The sequence below is a fragment of the Mesoplodon bidens genome (genome assembly GCF_964165515.1).
Source record: "Mesoplodon bidens genome assembly, chromosome: 4".
NCBI classification, from domain to species: Eukaryota; Metazoa; Chordata; class Mammalia; order Artiodactyla; family Ziphiidae; genus Mesoplodon; species Mesoplodon bidens.
In genome coordinates this window covers 9,352,984-9,369,173 of record NC_138160.1, presented here as the reverse complement: position 1 = coordinate 9,369,173, position 16,190 = coordinate 9,352,984, and the positions used below count along the sequence as shown (strand labels likewise).

The following is a 16,190-nucleotide window of genomic DNA, read 5'->3' as shown; positions in this document are numbered from 1 at the left end:
CCTGCGCGTCCGGAGCCTGTGCTCCGCAACGGGAGAGGCCACAATGGTGAGAGGCCCGCGTACGGCAAAAAAAAAAAAAAAAAATAGTGACAGTAAAGAATAAATGTTACACAATAATGCTTAAAGTTTTGATTCTCTCTAGATTTACTTACTTGTTTTTATTAAATGAGCTTAGATGTTTGAAGAGGGGGGGACCAATCTCAAGAAAATATCTCCAAAATTATAATAGAGTATTTTTTCTTTAACCTAGAATTCTAAACTTCACTGAGTCTGCTCATGAAAATAAAGTTTTGGGGGTACACATTTTTGACATTAAGAGGACTTTTCAGTAGAGTACATGCTTCAGTGCTATGAACAGCAAACTAACAACCAATTTTTGACAAACAGATTCAAGGGTCCTCAAAAGGACAAAATCTTAAATCTGGCCATGAAGGGAAAAGATGAAGTAAGGGCAAATACACAGCCATCCCTTATCCTCTTAGTCAGAAAAGGCAGAAACAGATTTGGAAATGAGGCCCAAAAGCTGAGGTTTTCTTTCAAACCAGTACTTGTGTATTAGTTTAAGCACTTCCTATATAGCCTTGTACCAAAAATTTACAGTGACTTCAATGGCTGTTTTCAAATGCCAAGTCAAAATAGAAAGACAGGAAAAGATTTTCTGTGACAGAAATTACTTACATATATGTATAAAACATTCAAAGCAAGTATGCTTGTAACAAGTAAAAGCGACAAACAGCCAATTGTCTGTAGATAAGAAAACAGACTCATAAATTAAAGTCCTCCTTACTAGCGTGCTTAAAAATAAGGTAGCTCAACACATTCCTACAGGAAAAGACAGCCACGGGTACACTGCTAACTTAAAGAAAGAAGTTACAGAATGTGTAGTGGGTGACATAATTTAGATTTTAGTTGTGTGTGAGTGTGTGTAAACAAGTCAGAACAGAAATAAAGCTTGCTACCTGTTACTTAAATCCTCAAAGTTCTTACTTAATTTTTGACTACTTGATCTACTGATTTCAGAGAAGTGTTAGTCTTCCACTACAACTATGAATGTTTTACATATTTCTAAGTCCTGTTTGCTGGTGCATAGAAATTCTTAAGTTTTCTTAGTGGACTATGCCTTTTATTAATATGAAATAAAATGCTGTTCTTCATTTAAAGTGTTTCATCTTGAATAATATCTGGCTGGTGAATACTGTTCCTGCGTTTTGTCAGCCTTTGTTAACAAATCCCTCTAGCATTAACCTGGGCTGTTTCGTACTTATCTCTTGTAGCAGAACACTTTATACATACACAATTACGAGGCTCTATCTAAACCCTATGATCACGGATATTGCAATCTTATCTTTTCTTCTCTTTTACTCCCGTTCCTCAGCCCTCCCTTCTTGTCTTTCCTGTCTTTTGTCAGACTTTACAAATTTTACTCACTGTTTCCTATTCCCGCTCCCTAGGATGAAAACTTATCATCTTATTTCTATTCTCCTAACAGTTACTTAAATTTAAGTTTTGTTACTTTTTTATTAAGATAAAATTTACATAAATATTAAGTGTGTCTGGGTGAATTTTTATATTAGTATATATCCAAGTAACTGCCACCCAGATAAGATTCTCAACATTTCTAGCTCCCCAGAAGGCTCCTTCAAGACCCTTTTCAGTCAGTATCTCCAGCAAATGGTAACCACTATTCTGATCTCTATCACCATAGATCAATTTGGCCTATTTTAAAATTTCACATAAATGCAATCCTACAATCCATACTCTTTTGTGCCTGGCTTCTTTTTCTCAAAGAAGCGAAGTTTATCCATGTTAGTCTATGTCGCGTCAGCCAGCTCCTTTTTCACCACTATGTAGTATTCCATTATAGGGGTAAGCCACACTGTTATCCATTCTACTGTTGATAGTTGTTTGGTTGGTTCCAGTTTTAAACTACTATTATCAAAGCTGCAGTGACGACACTGTTACACACATGTCTTTTAGTGGACACAAGGCTCTTATTCCTGTTACCAACATTCCCAGAAACAGAACTACTGGATCATAAGGTATTTATAATATTTACCACTGATAGATAACATCAAAAAGCTTTCCAAAGTGGCTATACTCTATATACTCTTACTATCAATGTACGCATGTTGCAGATGCTGCACATCCTAAGAAGGATTTGGCACTGTCTTTTCTTTTAATTTCAGCCATTCTTCTGAGTATGTAGCAGCATCTTCTTGTGCATTTCCCTGATGACTAATGATACTGAGCACCTCTTCACGTGTTTATTGGCTATTTAATCTTCTTTCCAGAAACATCTGTTCAAATCTGCTGTTCACTTTTTAACTGGCTTGTCTTCCTTTATCTTACTGATTTATATAGTTCTTTATATATCGTGGATACAAGTCCTTTGCTGGATATGTGTATTGCAAATACCGTCTCTCACTCTGTAGCTTGCCTTTCTCTCTCAAAGGTATCTGAGCATGAATTAAAGTTCTTAATTTTAATTAAGTTAAATTTCTCAGTATTTTCTTTTATGGTTGTTCTCCTATACTTTCTTTTAGAAGTTGTTTGGTTTTAATGTTCACATTCAGGTTTATGACCATCTAAAGTTAACTTGTGTCAGGTGGGAGGTAATGGTATGGGTCCTTGCTCCACACGCCCGTCCAGCTGATGCTGTACCATTTATTGAAAAGACCATCTTTCCTCCCCTGAACAGCAGTGGCACCTTTGCTGTTAATCCCCTTTGCTAGTTCTGGACTCTACTTGGTTACTCCTGTATTTTTAATGCATAATTACACTGTATTTTCCTGTTTTATCTAAAGCACCTATAATTTCACCACAAATAAGACAACCTAAAAAGCTCTCAATTCTATCCTCCCCTCACAATTTCTCTCGTTAAGATCATCTAGAATTTTAGTTTCCGATTGATACCTAAAAAATTATTAATTATTGTAGACTAACAACAATTATGATTTAGCTATAAGAAGCACTTGTTTCTTTTTCTCCGGAGCTCACACCTTTCCCTGTCTTTGATTCCTTGCTCGTTTTAGTAAAATATATTCTCAAACACTTTTTTCATAAATAATTTGAGGTAGTAAGCTTTCCAAGCAAGTCCTTGCATCTATTGAAATGTCTGTATTTTGTCCTTCTATCTGAGATTTAATAATAAGATTTTGGGTTCAAAAATTTTGCCATATGTTGACTATTCTACTGTCTTCTAACATTCAATGTTGCTGACTTTAAGTCTGATGCCAGTCTGATTTTCATGATTTTGTAGGATAATCTGAAAGCGTAACATCTATACACCACCCTATTCAGCACTGGAAAACTTCAGAATGTGTCTAGGATTGTCTTTTTCCTTTTCCAGTCAGCTCTCTCTCTTTCAATCTCTTTTACCCTCTGGAACTACTTACTAGACAGATACTGAAAGAATCGGATGTAGCCTCCATCTCTCAAATTTTTTCCCTCATACTTGCAACTTCTTGTCTCTGAGTTACATCCTGGAGAACTCCTTGCTCAATCTTCTAGCTCACTAATTCACTCAAGTGAATAGTACCTATTCTGCTACTCTCATAAGATTTTCGTTTTTATAACTGATTGAGTTTATTTTACTTTATTTTAAGGAGACATGAGGATATTATTATACTTATTTAAAAATCTTGTTTGTGGTTAACTCTAAAGAATCCTATCTATATACTCTGGCACCATATACTATCGACCCCTCTCCATGTCTTTAAGAACACAAAGAACCTAAAAAGAATCAACTAAGAGTTAGTATACCAATCTCCCAAAGAGCCTCCTATATTTGAAAGATATGCTTCCCAATTATTCAGCACCATTAGATATGTGTTTTTTAAAAGGGGATAACAAAAAAAATCTCAAAAGAACCCATCTTTTGTCATCCTTGAAAGCTCTAATAAACTTCAAGGAATAAAATTCAATTTCTTTCTAATTATGTTTGATTTTGCTTTTTCAATTCTTTCATGAACTTTCATTATTAGCCTCTGTATGCTGTGTTTTTCTTTCCCACATTCATTCAAGAAACTGACCTGTTAAAAAATGGTTTTTAATTCAGGTGAATAATGTTTCCTAAATGAGGTTTTCCTAATACATGACATTATAATATCAAATAATTAAATATCATTCGAACAAAACTATGATGCCATATTACTTTATAATATTAAATAGTTGTGCAATGTTTAAATAACTCCAGCCACAGAAGAATGAATACTCACATGCTGTAAGAGGAACAACTCCCAACCATGCAAAGGCCACAAGTGTATAATGAAACCAGTATCGTATTGCAGTGCCGATACTTGTAACCAGTCCAGCAAATATGTCTTGGATTGGAAGCCGCGAAGGCATATCTGGGGAATAAACTATAAGGGGAAAACGTTCACATAATTTCATGAAGATTCAAACAGGTTATTTTCTAGGCAGGTAGCACTATCTTAACTTTCAACATTTGCAATTGCACTTAAATATTTTTTCCTATAAGAACAATGAATCAAATAATCGCAATAAAATACTACATTTACCCAGAAGTCATTTATGAGAGCAAATCACATAAGAAATGTAGAAACAGGCCTCTGAGCAGGAAAAAAGATTCAAGAGAAGTACACATCCCTCACTCATAGCCAGGAACTTTATGTAAGGCTAATTTACACATATTTCAGCATTCAAACCCTGTAATTATCTGGTTTCTCAAATTATAAAAGATCACATAAAGCAAACAGGAGCAAAAGGTGAAGCTGACAGATGTCATCAAGAAAAAACCCTCCCCCCATGCCAGCCTCAGAAATAGCACTCAAAATGCACAACAATCTGCAGCAGAGCCACTTCCTGTAACATCGAACAGCCCACTGATATGTTAGCCACTCCCCACCCCATTTTAGCACAATAATCAACATTCCAAATGGTAAATTAAGGTCTTCCCACTTCTCTGCAAAGTGTGGTTCAATACTCAGAAAAAGAGGTTCTGCCACAGGTAATACTGTGATTTATAAGAAATACATATCTGGTCGTTCAGATGACCAAAATATATTTCTCATATACGTTTGGTCTTCGTCCACAGTTCCTGGCTCATAGGTCCTGAAACCCTAGGAATTTTCTAAGCCATAAAGGTGTCTTTTGTTATGTTAATGAGATGACTTTTGAACCTGGCAGGGGTGGGGAGAAAGAGTAGGGCTTGAGTTTTCGAAGGGAGCCAACCAAGTGATTAGAGGGTTGGAACTTTCAGCTCCACCCTTCAGACCTCTGGGGAGGAGCGAGGGACTGAAGGTAGAACCAATCGCAGAGAGTCAACGATTTAATCAATCACGCCTGTGTAATGAGGCCTTCATAAAAACCCGAAAGGCCTCAGGTTCGGAGAGCTTCCCAGCTGGTGCAAACAAGTAGATCTGGGGAAAACGGTGCAGTTTCCCTTCCCACATACCCTACCTTATGCATCTCTTCAATCTGGCTGTTCCTGAATTATATCCTTTTATAATAAACTGATGATCTAATAAGTAAAATGTTTCTCTGAGTTCTATGAGCCACTCTAGCAAATTAATCAAACCAAGAAAGGGGTCATTGGGAACCCCTGATTTAAAGTCAGTGGGTCAGAAAGTCAAAAGCAGAAGTAACAGCCTGGGTTTGCGACTAGCATCTGCAGGGGGTTGAGGGGCGCCAGTCCTCTAAGGACGGAGCCCTCAACCTGTGGAATGGAATGCTGTCTTGGAGCAGACAGTATGAGAAGTGGGTTAAACTGCAGGACACCCAGCTGGTGTCCTGCAGAACTGCTCACTGGTGTAGGGAAAACCACCCCACAAACATGTTGGAATTGGTACCAGACCCTATGTACACACGTTTTAGAAAGATTTCCTTTGTAAATGGTTCCAGTGAAAACCACTGCTCTACCACAGATTTCTCAGAAAGAACATACAGAAGGAATAAAGGCCTCTTTCTCCAATAAGGCCGAAACAAACAGCTATGATAAATAAAGTCTTAAAATCAGTGATCTGAAATTTATGAAAGCACTATTACAAAACTGTTCACAGCTATAGACACAAAAGGAGTGAACAAGTAACAAATAGCAACTTTTTACAACACACCCACAAAGATCAGTACTTTAAGAGGATTTTTTGATATACAGGAGCTAGTCATTAAACCAGTAATAAAGAGAGCACATGACTGTCAAATGAAAACTAAAAGGTACAAACACAAGCTTTTATTGGCCTCAGAATAAAGAAGCTCACATGAGTATTTCTCATCAATCAAACTTCATGAAGATATTCAATTATTTAGTCTTGCAGTTTGCAATAAACCTCAAGCTGTACAGTTTTTATGCCCTACAGAAAATTAAAAACTACAAAACAACAGAATTGACATTTTTTGAGCACAGTGAATACAAAGCTTCAAAAGTGAAACTGTAATGATTTTAATTATATACACTCATCACATAAAGACAAAGTAAAACTAACACTAATTTACAGAATTTACACTCAGCAGCTCCAGATGCTTACAACAAACAAAAACTAAAGCATAAAAATATCTCTGGGGGAGGGGGAGAGCAATTTACTAGGATCCCAGAATGAAAATGTGCTTCAAATTATTGATAACTTGCCAGTATAAACCTCTACTTATTTAAGATGAACAATATTAAGTATCAATCAATAGGTAAAGGAGTTATAAATATATATAAATATAATTAGAATTTAAAGATCTGCAAAATATTTACCTTAAGCCTACAAAATACGGAGCTTAAAAAGCCTTATTTTAAAAAAGTGAATTAAGTATTTGTCTTTATTATTCCAACCAACATAATTTAAATTCAACATAATTTAAACTCAAAAGATGTCCCAAATTTGAACAGGGATGGCATATTTGACAAATTCAAGGCATCAATAATTTTTCTGGGTAAATAATGGTATTATAGCTGTATTTTTTTAAAAAAACCATTACTCTTTAGGGATACATGCTAAAATATGTACAGATGAAATCATAAATGATGGGATTTGCTTTAATAAGGATGGAGAGGTGCGAACAAGAGCTTAGGGAATGACATGTAAAGGCTATGAGTTGAAAATGGATGAAACTGAGTGATGGATACATACAGGCTCATTATACCTTTGTACACGTTTGAACTTGTCTAAAAGAAAAAAGAAATATTCCACAAATTTAATCACGTGTGTGTGATGTGTTAAAAGCTAACGTGTGGTGTGTTAAAAGCTGACGTGTAGTTTTTAAAAATATTTTCCAAAATGTTATAGCAATACTTTCTATTACCATAAAAGACAAATTAAGCTGAACACAGTTGCTTTAAAACTGTTTCAACACCTTTATGTGGCCAGTTATAACCTAGAAATGCAGTGAAAACTTCGAAAGAACTTACTTGGTGTGAAAGCAAATCTGTGCTTGCATAATTCACAGTATTCTTTTCGACTGTGCTTCAGCCACTGAACTAAGCTGCAATTACAAATACATTCATAAGTATAGTGTTTATAACAAAAAAACTTTTAAGGTTTCATTGAAAACTAATATTGCTTTACTAAAATTTTACATATCAAAGAACTTTTACAAAGTCCTGAACTTTTTATCATTGATGCCCTCTAAGAATACAGAATTATAACAGATAAAGATAAAAACGACATGTATTTCCTCTATTAAAAAGCAGTTTCAAGGGGCTTCCCTGGTGGCGCAGCAGTTAAGAGTCTGCCTGCCAATGCAGGGGACACGGGTTCGTGCCCCGGTCTGGGAGGATCCCACATGCCGTGGAGCGGCTGGGCCCGTGAGCCATGGCCGCTGAGCCTGCGCGTCCGGAGCCTGTGCCCCGCAACGGGAGAGGCCACAACAGTGAGAGGCCCGCGTACCGAAAAAAAAAAAAAAAAAAAAGCAGTTTCAATTAACTGAACAATTAACTAATCAAAGTAAATTGTAACGTCCTCAAAGATAACTGAATATAGAAGAATCTCCAAGCATCAACATCAGTTCTAATATTGGTCTAAGGATACGGCTACCTGGTGGCTAGGTCTATCACTAATTGGCTGGCTGTGTGACATAGAACAAGTTACTTAACCTTTCAATGCTTCAGTTCCCTCACCTGAATAATCATAAAATCATAATCATACTCCACGTTGCAGTTTTGTTGTAAGGATTAAATGAGTTAAAATGTATACAACCACTGAGTTATTACCTTACACAAAGCATTTCCTAAATGTAAACTATAATCATGCCAAGCAAAACTAGAACACCATAACACTTCCCATGAACATAAGCTCTCCGTGGTAGAAATAAACAAATGGGTACTCACGTGCATCTGAAAGACAATATACCAAAATGACATGGCATGGTAATAAGAAATACGGGTAATTTCCAAATTTTCACAATAAAAATTTTAAAGAAATAACTAGTTACAGAGAAAGTTCATTGAAACAGTACCCCTTATTATATAGATGACAGTAAAGCTCAGACATAAAAATTTTCTAAAAGGATGACTCACCATTCTTGATGGATAAACTTAATACTGCCAGTACACACACAAGGATGATAAAGAGGTTTCTCAGGTGTTCCTTCTGACCGACACACTCTACATATGTCTATTAATGAAAAAGAAAAATTGAATTATCTTTGGTTATAACTTTTTAAAAAATAATAGGCCACCAAAAACTAAAATACTGCATGTTAAAGCAAGACTCTATCACTAGGTAAAACATTAATCAACATCATGGAGAACTAAAAAGTGTGATCAGGATGATAATATAGTATATCTGAAACTTAAAAATTTTCTATTATATAAAAAGGTAAACTGTTCTTTGTATGAGAGCTTTGTAAATAAATTAAAATTGAAAATAATGGAAACCCTGGTTTTATTTGAAACTGTACTTTCTCATAACTAACAGATTGTAGATAGAAATATGCAAGATCACTTCACCATTCCTGTCCTAACAGTTTAAAGTCTAAAGTCCTACGTCCGGTCCTAAGTTTAAACTTCACAAAAACACATCGAAACAGCAGAGTGGCCCTAGAGGGAGAGACAGACAGAAACAGACATACACCCGACAGAGTGTGGAGGGGGCACCCCAAGACCACGAAGGCCAGAGAGAGGCGAGCCAGAGGCCACCTTAAGCAGAAACTACGGAAGCTCAGGGCTACAGGTTGGCCATCAAAGGGCAGCAGCTCTTCCTTCACTCCCTCCACCCCCCGCCCCAAGTGATTCTCATGGCACTACTGTCAGTCTTGCCTGGGGTGGCGGGTGACATACAGATGTCCGAAAGCTATCCCTTAAGCTTGCTTGCTCGGTCCTTAAAGCGGTCTTTCCGCAGGACCACCTACCGAAACCTGGTTGCAATTTTCATTTAGACCATCTTCTCGGCGATCCACCAAGACCAAATGCCAACCCCAAGTGGGCAATCTGAGGGGCGATGGGCAGTATGAACAACGGGCAGGGACTTAATGCAAGCTTCTGATCTACTCTCTTACAGGGAGTTCCTCATTAATGAGGAATAATTGCAACCCAGAGCCCAGCACTAATGGATTTAATAATGAATCCCCAGCACCTGTCAGACTGGGATACGCACATGTTGAGAAGCGTGGCGCAGTTACGGCCCCTTAAGAGCATCACAGACTTGTGATTGCTCAATCCTGGGTGGCTAAGCAATATCTGTTGAAGTTAGGGATATCAAGCCCTGGGGGTAACCTAAGTGGTGAGCACACTAGTCTCCCCGGTTATCAATGAGCCAGACAAATCGCTCCAGCAACACAGAAAGGCCACGCACCACCACCCACGTAAGAGCTATCAAAGTGCCAATCCTGTCTGTGATGGAGTCGCGTAAGGTTGTCCAGATTGAGTCAAATTAAGCGCAGACCACACCGCTGTGCCTTCAAATTTCAGCTCTGGAACCAGACGCTCCAGCTACCACCAGCCGAAGGGCTTTGGTTGCCCATAAGCTTCCAGCAATAAGCTGCCGGCACATTACCGGAAATAACGAGGGCAGTCGGCATTGTTTATGGTCAGAACAACGTGGGATCAGAATCTCTTCAAACCCCCCATTTTCACCTTCATCCTTAAGTAATGAAAACATCCATGGCAAAAGCTTTCACTCTGGTCGGTCTTGCAGCAGTCTAAGACTTTGAGCTCTAGCGGTGCAGTACGAGCATCCCAGCCATCCCGCCTAACCGGCCTCCACAATCCAATTCCAACACAAACAGAACCACGCTCCCATTCCAGCATCTCCAGCAGCAGTGTGCAGGCAGCTCGCGCCTGCTTGGAGTACTTTAATTTCTTCAAGTGCACACTTGAGCCCACGGACACTCGGCTAGGAGCCAGGAGGGCACTGAGAAGCAGGGGGTAGGGATAGGGACGGAGGCTCCCCATCCGCAGACCCGCGCGGCAGATCACACAGCATTTTAACTGCACCTAACTCAATACCCTACCACTGAAGCTGGGGATTACCTCAGCTGCCGGTACCAGATTTGCCACACAATAGATCTGCCTTAAAGGATTTTAAGTGGACCCATTCCAATTACCGGACCTCGAAAGTGTCCAGCGTTGTTTTTCATCACTGCCTCCCCACCCTCGGGTCGCGAGTGGTTAATCTGCTACCTTCCTAGGTTGGAGTAGTCGATTACCAGGCTTCCTCTATGGAATCGAATCCAGATTTCCCATCACCCGAATTCCCAGTCACAGTGGTTGCCATGGTACGCAAAACGGCTCCTTAACAGGGCCACAGAACGTGCAATCCTGGTCATCTAGAATCATCAGAGCAGAGCTGCTGATGTCCACAGGCATGGATTAGTTCTAGAATTACCACAGTTCTGCAGGTAGGAGCCAAACAAGCGCTCAAAGTCATTCTCAACGTCAGGGTGTCTAAGCCAGAAGTGCTTAGATGGCCGTGGGTTAACTTTAGCAACAGGCATGTGCTGCTGCAGGATCAACCCTCAGGGTGGGCTTGAGTGCGAGTGTGGGGAGGCAGCTGCAGTCATAGGGCAAAGCGGTTCCTCCTCATCCTGTCTCCCCGGCCAGCTCTCAGGCAGCTGCGGGAGTAGAAAGTAGGGCACAGGAGCCACAGCGCGGCAAGAGGTGTCCCGTAAGCAAGACACAGTGCAGAGGGAAGCGGCAAGAGACACCACTGGGCTTACACGAACGAGGGTCACCACGAGGGTCGCCACGTCACCCTCCACCAACATGGTGACTGCTCAGCCACCAGTTATGCGGCGATGGACTGGGGTGGGGCAGGGACAGCCTTTGTGGGCACACCTCAGCTAGCGGGATGCCGGGACAAACACCGGAACAGTATTAACACGGGTGTGAATGCCGAGCGCCTCCTACACAGGGACCAGCCCCACAAGGTGACCTAGCCCTGTGTGGCGCAGGGAGCTGCGGCAAGGACGTCACAGTGGGAGGCTGAGGGATGTGCCCACCCGCAGGAGGCACCACGTCTCCCCACACTCCCACAGCACGGCCACGAGGGGCAGGTGGGGTTGGGTGGGGTGGGGCTGGACAGACAGCACCTCCACTAGCAGGGCAGAGAAACACGTGAATACGACCAGACACCGATCTTCAGTAGACTCCATCCTTCTGAAGGACCAATAAACAGAAAACTAAGCAAACACAACAAATCTAAATCAAGGCCCAGAACTCTGCTCGACAGTCTAAAGTACAGGACTGGACTCACCTTGCCCTGCAAGGCCTAAACTATTTTCGCCGTAACAGTAAGAGTGTTTTACCTCTCATTGTCTTGCCAGTGTACAGTGGAGTTTTCCAGAGGCTACATGAGACACCTGTTTGAATGCAGATGCCTCCCATTAAACCAGACATTTAAGAGGTATGTAAATATAATATTAACACATAATGGGTGTTAAGTGAATAAATATTTCTAAATTTTTTTATTCTCTTATACGGCAAATAAAAGCTCTTCTGAATCTTTTAGAAGAATTTACAGGGATCCTGAGACCAAAAGAGTTTGAGAACCACTGCTCTATCGTAGTGGTATGTTTAGGTATGCTGATAGATAGACAGATAGATTTTGCTCACAGAACACCTGAAAAAAATCAGAAAATAACTATGGCTCTCTCAAAATACACATATGCATAAAATTATCATTATTGTACCAGGGACTTCACAAGCTCCACTGATTATAAAACGAAAAGGAAAGGGAAGGGAACATTAGACTTCTGAATCACTTTGTTTTAGAACCACGGATATCTTTAACATAATAATAAAAGTGGAAATCATATAATAATCAAAATGCAAAATAAACCAAAAACAAATCAAACAAGTGAACCTGTGTATATCAAGCTTAATCACAGAAAATAATTACTTTAGACTTTAAAACATGATCATATATCCCCAAGTAGGCTATATCCAAAGACAGAAGGAACTATAAAGAAATCCTAAAGAGAATTCAGTAATCTTCATGTTAATAATAATAATATTGATAGTTACTTTAAAACTTGGAGGATAAAGACAATAAGTATGATACTGGTATTGTGGTTATTTGTTTTAAAAAAATTATCTCTTAGAATACATAAGTATTCATGGATGAAAAGATATAGTATCCGGGATTTCCTTTAAAACAATCCAGCAGAAGTGTGGGGAGGCAAGAGGGAAAGGGTTGAGATAAAAGAATTATCAACCATATGCTTGTGTATGTTGAATCCAGATGCTGGTTATTGGAAGTTTATTACATTAATCTATTTGTGAGAGTTTGAAATTTTGTATAATGAAACAAAAAGAAACAATCAAAGGTTAACATGCAATTTGTAAATATCATAGCTGAACTTTCACTTTACTAACACTACCAAGTCCTATTTATTTGTTTGTTTATTTATTTATTTATGGCTGCGTTGGGTCTTCATTGCTGCACGCTGTCCTTCTCTAGCCGCGGCTAGCGGGGGCTACTCTCCGTTGCGGTGCGCGGGCTTCTCATTGCGGTGGCTTCTCTTGCTGTGAAGCACAGGCTCTAGAGCACAGCCTCGGTAGTTGTGGCGCACGGGCTTAGTTGCTTGGCGGCATGTGGGATCTTCCCAGACCAGGGCTCGAACCCGTGTCCCTTGCACTGGCAGGCGGATTCTTAACCACTGTGCCACCAGGGAAGCCCACCAAGTCCAATTTTATCAGTGAAGTCCTTTAGTAGGAGGTCTTTGCATGTGGTTTATTTAACTTAACATACACACACAAATGTGAAAACTCATGTTAGCAATTTTCCTATTTCACTGACCATGTCTTTTCAAATGTGTTAAAACTTTCACTGGCTATATCTTCATCAGGGAAAGAAAGCAAAATAAGATCTAAATAATCTGTCTCAACATTCCTAAAAGCCTACTGCTATGCAACCAACAACCCATTTCTAACTCAAAACCATTTCATCTAAATGACTCTAATACAGAATTTGGTCCAAGAAACAACATCACAAATCTCTTTTGCAGTACTGACTCTTGTTTTTCCCCACATGATGAAGCTGTGACTGAGTTTTGCTCAAGAGTACTTTATGTATAAATATTTCCATAAATGGAAAGGCAAAGATTGTTGCTATAAATCAACCAGAATGGTGATATGCCTCAGCTATAAAACTCTTCAAGGCAAACACTCAGCTGTCTAGCAGGCCCCGAGCCACACTTGATTCGGTGTGGCTTATCCACCCCTCGCAGGGAAATGGAGGTCAGGAAAAGCTACCTAAGAGATAGGCTGCCACTGTCATTGCTCTATATCCTCAACTCAATTTCCTTAGCTAGTCCATGTGCATGGAGTAGAAGCAATGGAAGGTTCTTCCCTGCCAATCTATATTCCAGGAGAAAAATCTGAAACAAGGCACGGGTATATAAAGGTCATAGTTAAACATTTATTCGGGAAGAATACATAAGAAACTATTAACAGCTGCTACTTTGGGGGGATCAGGGTTGGGGGAAAGAAGTTCTTTCCTTATTTCATAAGTGTATGCTGCCTACAGTGCAGGTGTACCTCGGCATCCATGGATGGATTGCTTCCAAGAGCCCCCATGTATCCCAAAACTCCAGGGCACTCAAGTCCCATAGTTGGCCCTCCACATCTGCAGGTTCTGTCCACATCCACGGATTCAAGCAAATTCAGATGAAAATTCTGATCTGCAGTTGGTTGAATTTACAGATGTGACACCCACGAATGGGGCGGGGGCCAACACCATATAAGTACTGGAAAAAATCCGCATATAAGTGGACCCAAATAGCTCAAACCAGTGTTGCTGAAGGATCAACTGTATATATTTGTGTAGTATTTTGCTAGTATCTTACTTAAAATTAATAGTTTCCTATATACTTATGTTCAAAGACATGTACAAGAATGTTCATAGCAGCTCTATTCATAATGCCTCCAAAATGGAAACTACCCAAATTGCCTAAATTTGGCAAATAAATTTGGATAAATAAATTTCGGTATATTCACATAATTTAATATAATACTTCATGGCAAAAAGAATAAACCAACCAAAACCACAAACCACAATTTGGATTTATCTCACAAAACGATGTTGAGTGATAAAGAACCCCAGACACAAAGAGTACCTACTCCTATACAATTCCAGATGTAAAAAAATTCAGAAACATGTAAAACACGTATCATTTAGAAAATAAGGATAAAGTTTCGCTCTAGAGAAAGACAGCAATAAAGACTAGAAGACAAATGAAAATTCTAGACCAAGATGAAACAGTACGAGTTTTCTGCCTACTCCTCCTGCCAAAGACAGCTAAAAACCCAGGATATTATATACAAAAACAAACATAAGAAGACTCTAAAAGGCGAAGAGAAGGCAGATCAGCAAAAGAAGCTGGGATGCCAAGGAACCAAAAGGCAGTGAGTTCTCTGGATTTGTGTTTTGCCTCAAGTATCCTGGACTGGAGGCTGAGGGGGAGAAGCTGGCAAGCTAGAAACACCAATGAGAACAGACAAAAAAAATTCCGCCCAAAAGCTTGCTCTCTCTCTAGCCAAAGGACCAGGGAAGGGCAACTCGGCAAGACAGAAAACTTTAGACAGTAACTACTGCTGTACCCCAGCCAAACAGTACAAGAAAAAAATTCGACCCTACCAGCACCTCTGACAGTCAAGAACAAGTGGGGAGTAGACCTAAGATTAGCGAACTCTATTTCTAATCCTAGCCCAACTATATTATCAAGCAAGTTAAGAAGGAAATGAGGATTTAAAACCTAACCCCCAATTCCAAAAGACAACTTTTTGACTTTATCATACACACCCTGGCTATGTGATCAAGTTTCCTTGAATGTTTTATTTTTTCATAATTTACTGTCAATATCCTATATATATCTACTATCTACCACTCCAAATTTATAATTTTCTTCCTTTTGAACAGTAGATTTGCTCCCTCTAATGAAACACATTACTGAAATATAAGGGTAAAAATAACTAGTACAACAGCTAAGTAAGAAGTAGTTTTATTACTAGTGAAGCTGAATATTTCCATATTTTGCCATGTTCTCTTTGTGAACTATCTATTCAAATTCTTCGTCCAGCTTACTAATTGGGGTCTTAACAATAAGAAAATAGTCCAAAAAAATTCAGCAAAGGATTTGAACAGATACTTCAGCAAAGAAGGTCTACAAATGGAAACAATGCTGACTCATTAAGGAAATGCAAATTAAAAACACAATTTAAGATGCTGATGACTGTACAACAATGTGCTTATATTTAATGCCATTGAATTAGACACTTAAAAATGGTTAGAATGGTAAATTTTGTTATGTAAATTTTACATTAACAACGAAGTTTAAACCACAGTAAGATTACCACTACATACCTATTAAAATAACAAAAATAAAAACATATATACTCTTACCATACACCCAGCAATCCTATTCCTAGGTATTTAACCCAGTAAAATGAAAACTCATGTTTGCACAAAAACCTATGTGAATTTCATTCATAATTCTCCCAGACTGGAAACAACCAACCCAAGAATTCCACAACTGGGGAATGGATAACTGTGACACATCCCTACAACAGAATACTACTCAGCAATAAAAATGAACAAACTGCTGATACAGGCAACAATGTGACTACATCTTAAATGCATTATGTTAAACTGAAAGAAGCCAGACTCAAACAGCTACATACTGTTTAATTCCACTTATGACATTCTGGAAAAAACAAAACTATACAGACAGAAACAGATCTGTGGTTGCGAGGGTCTGGGGGTGGAGCTGACCATAAAAAGACACGAAGTTATTTTGGGGAGTGAAAG

General features: G+C 39.2%; 1 protein-coding gene across 3 annotated transcripts in view; it reads right to left on the bottom strand.

Annotated features, from left to right (window-relative positions):
- MARCHF6 (membrane associated ring-CH-type finger 6) overlaps window positions 1-16,190 on the bottom strand; it is a 76,596-nt gene that overhangs the window by 49,414 nt on the left and 10,992 nt on the right. For all 3 annotated transcript variants that reach the window (XM_081231506.1, XM_081231505.1, XM_081231507.1), the window contains exons 2-4: window positions 8,462-8,558; window positions 7,355-7,428; window positions 4,218-4,361 (exon numbers count right to left, since the gene is read on the bottom strand). In XM_081231506.1, the coding sequence (XP_081087632.1) occupies window positions 4,218-4,361; window positions 7,355-7,428; window positions 8,462-8,558 (315 nt within the window). The remainder of the gene's footprint in view (window positions 1-4,217; window positions 4,362-7,354; window positions 7,429-8,461; window positions 8,559-16,190) is intronic.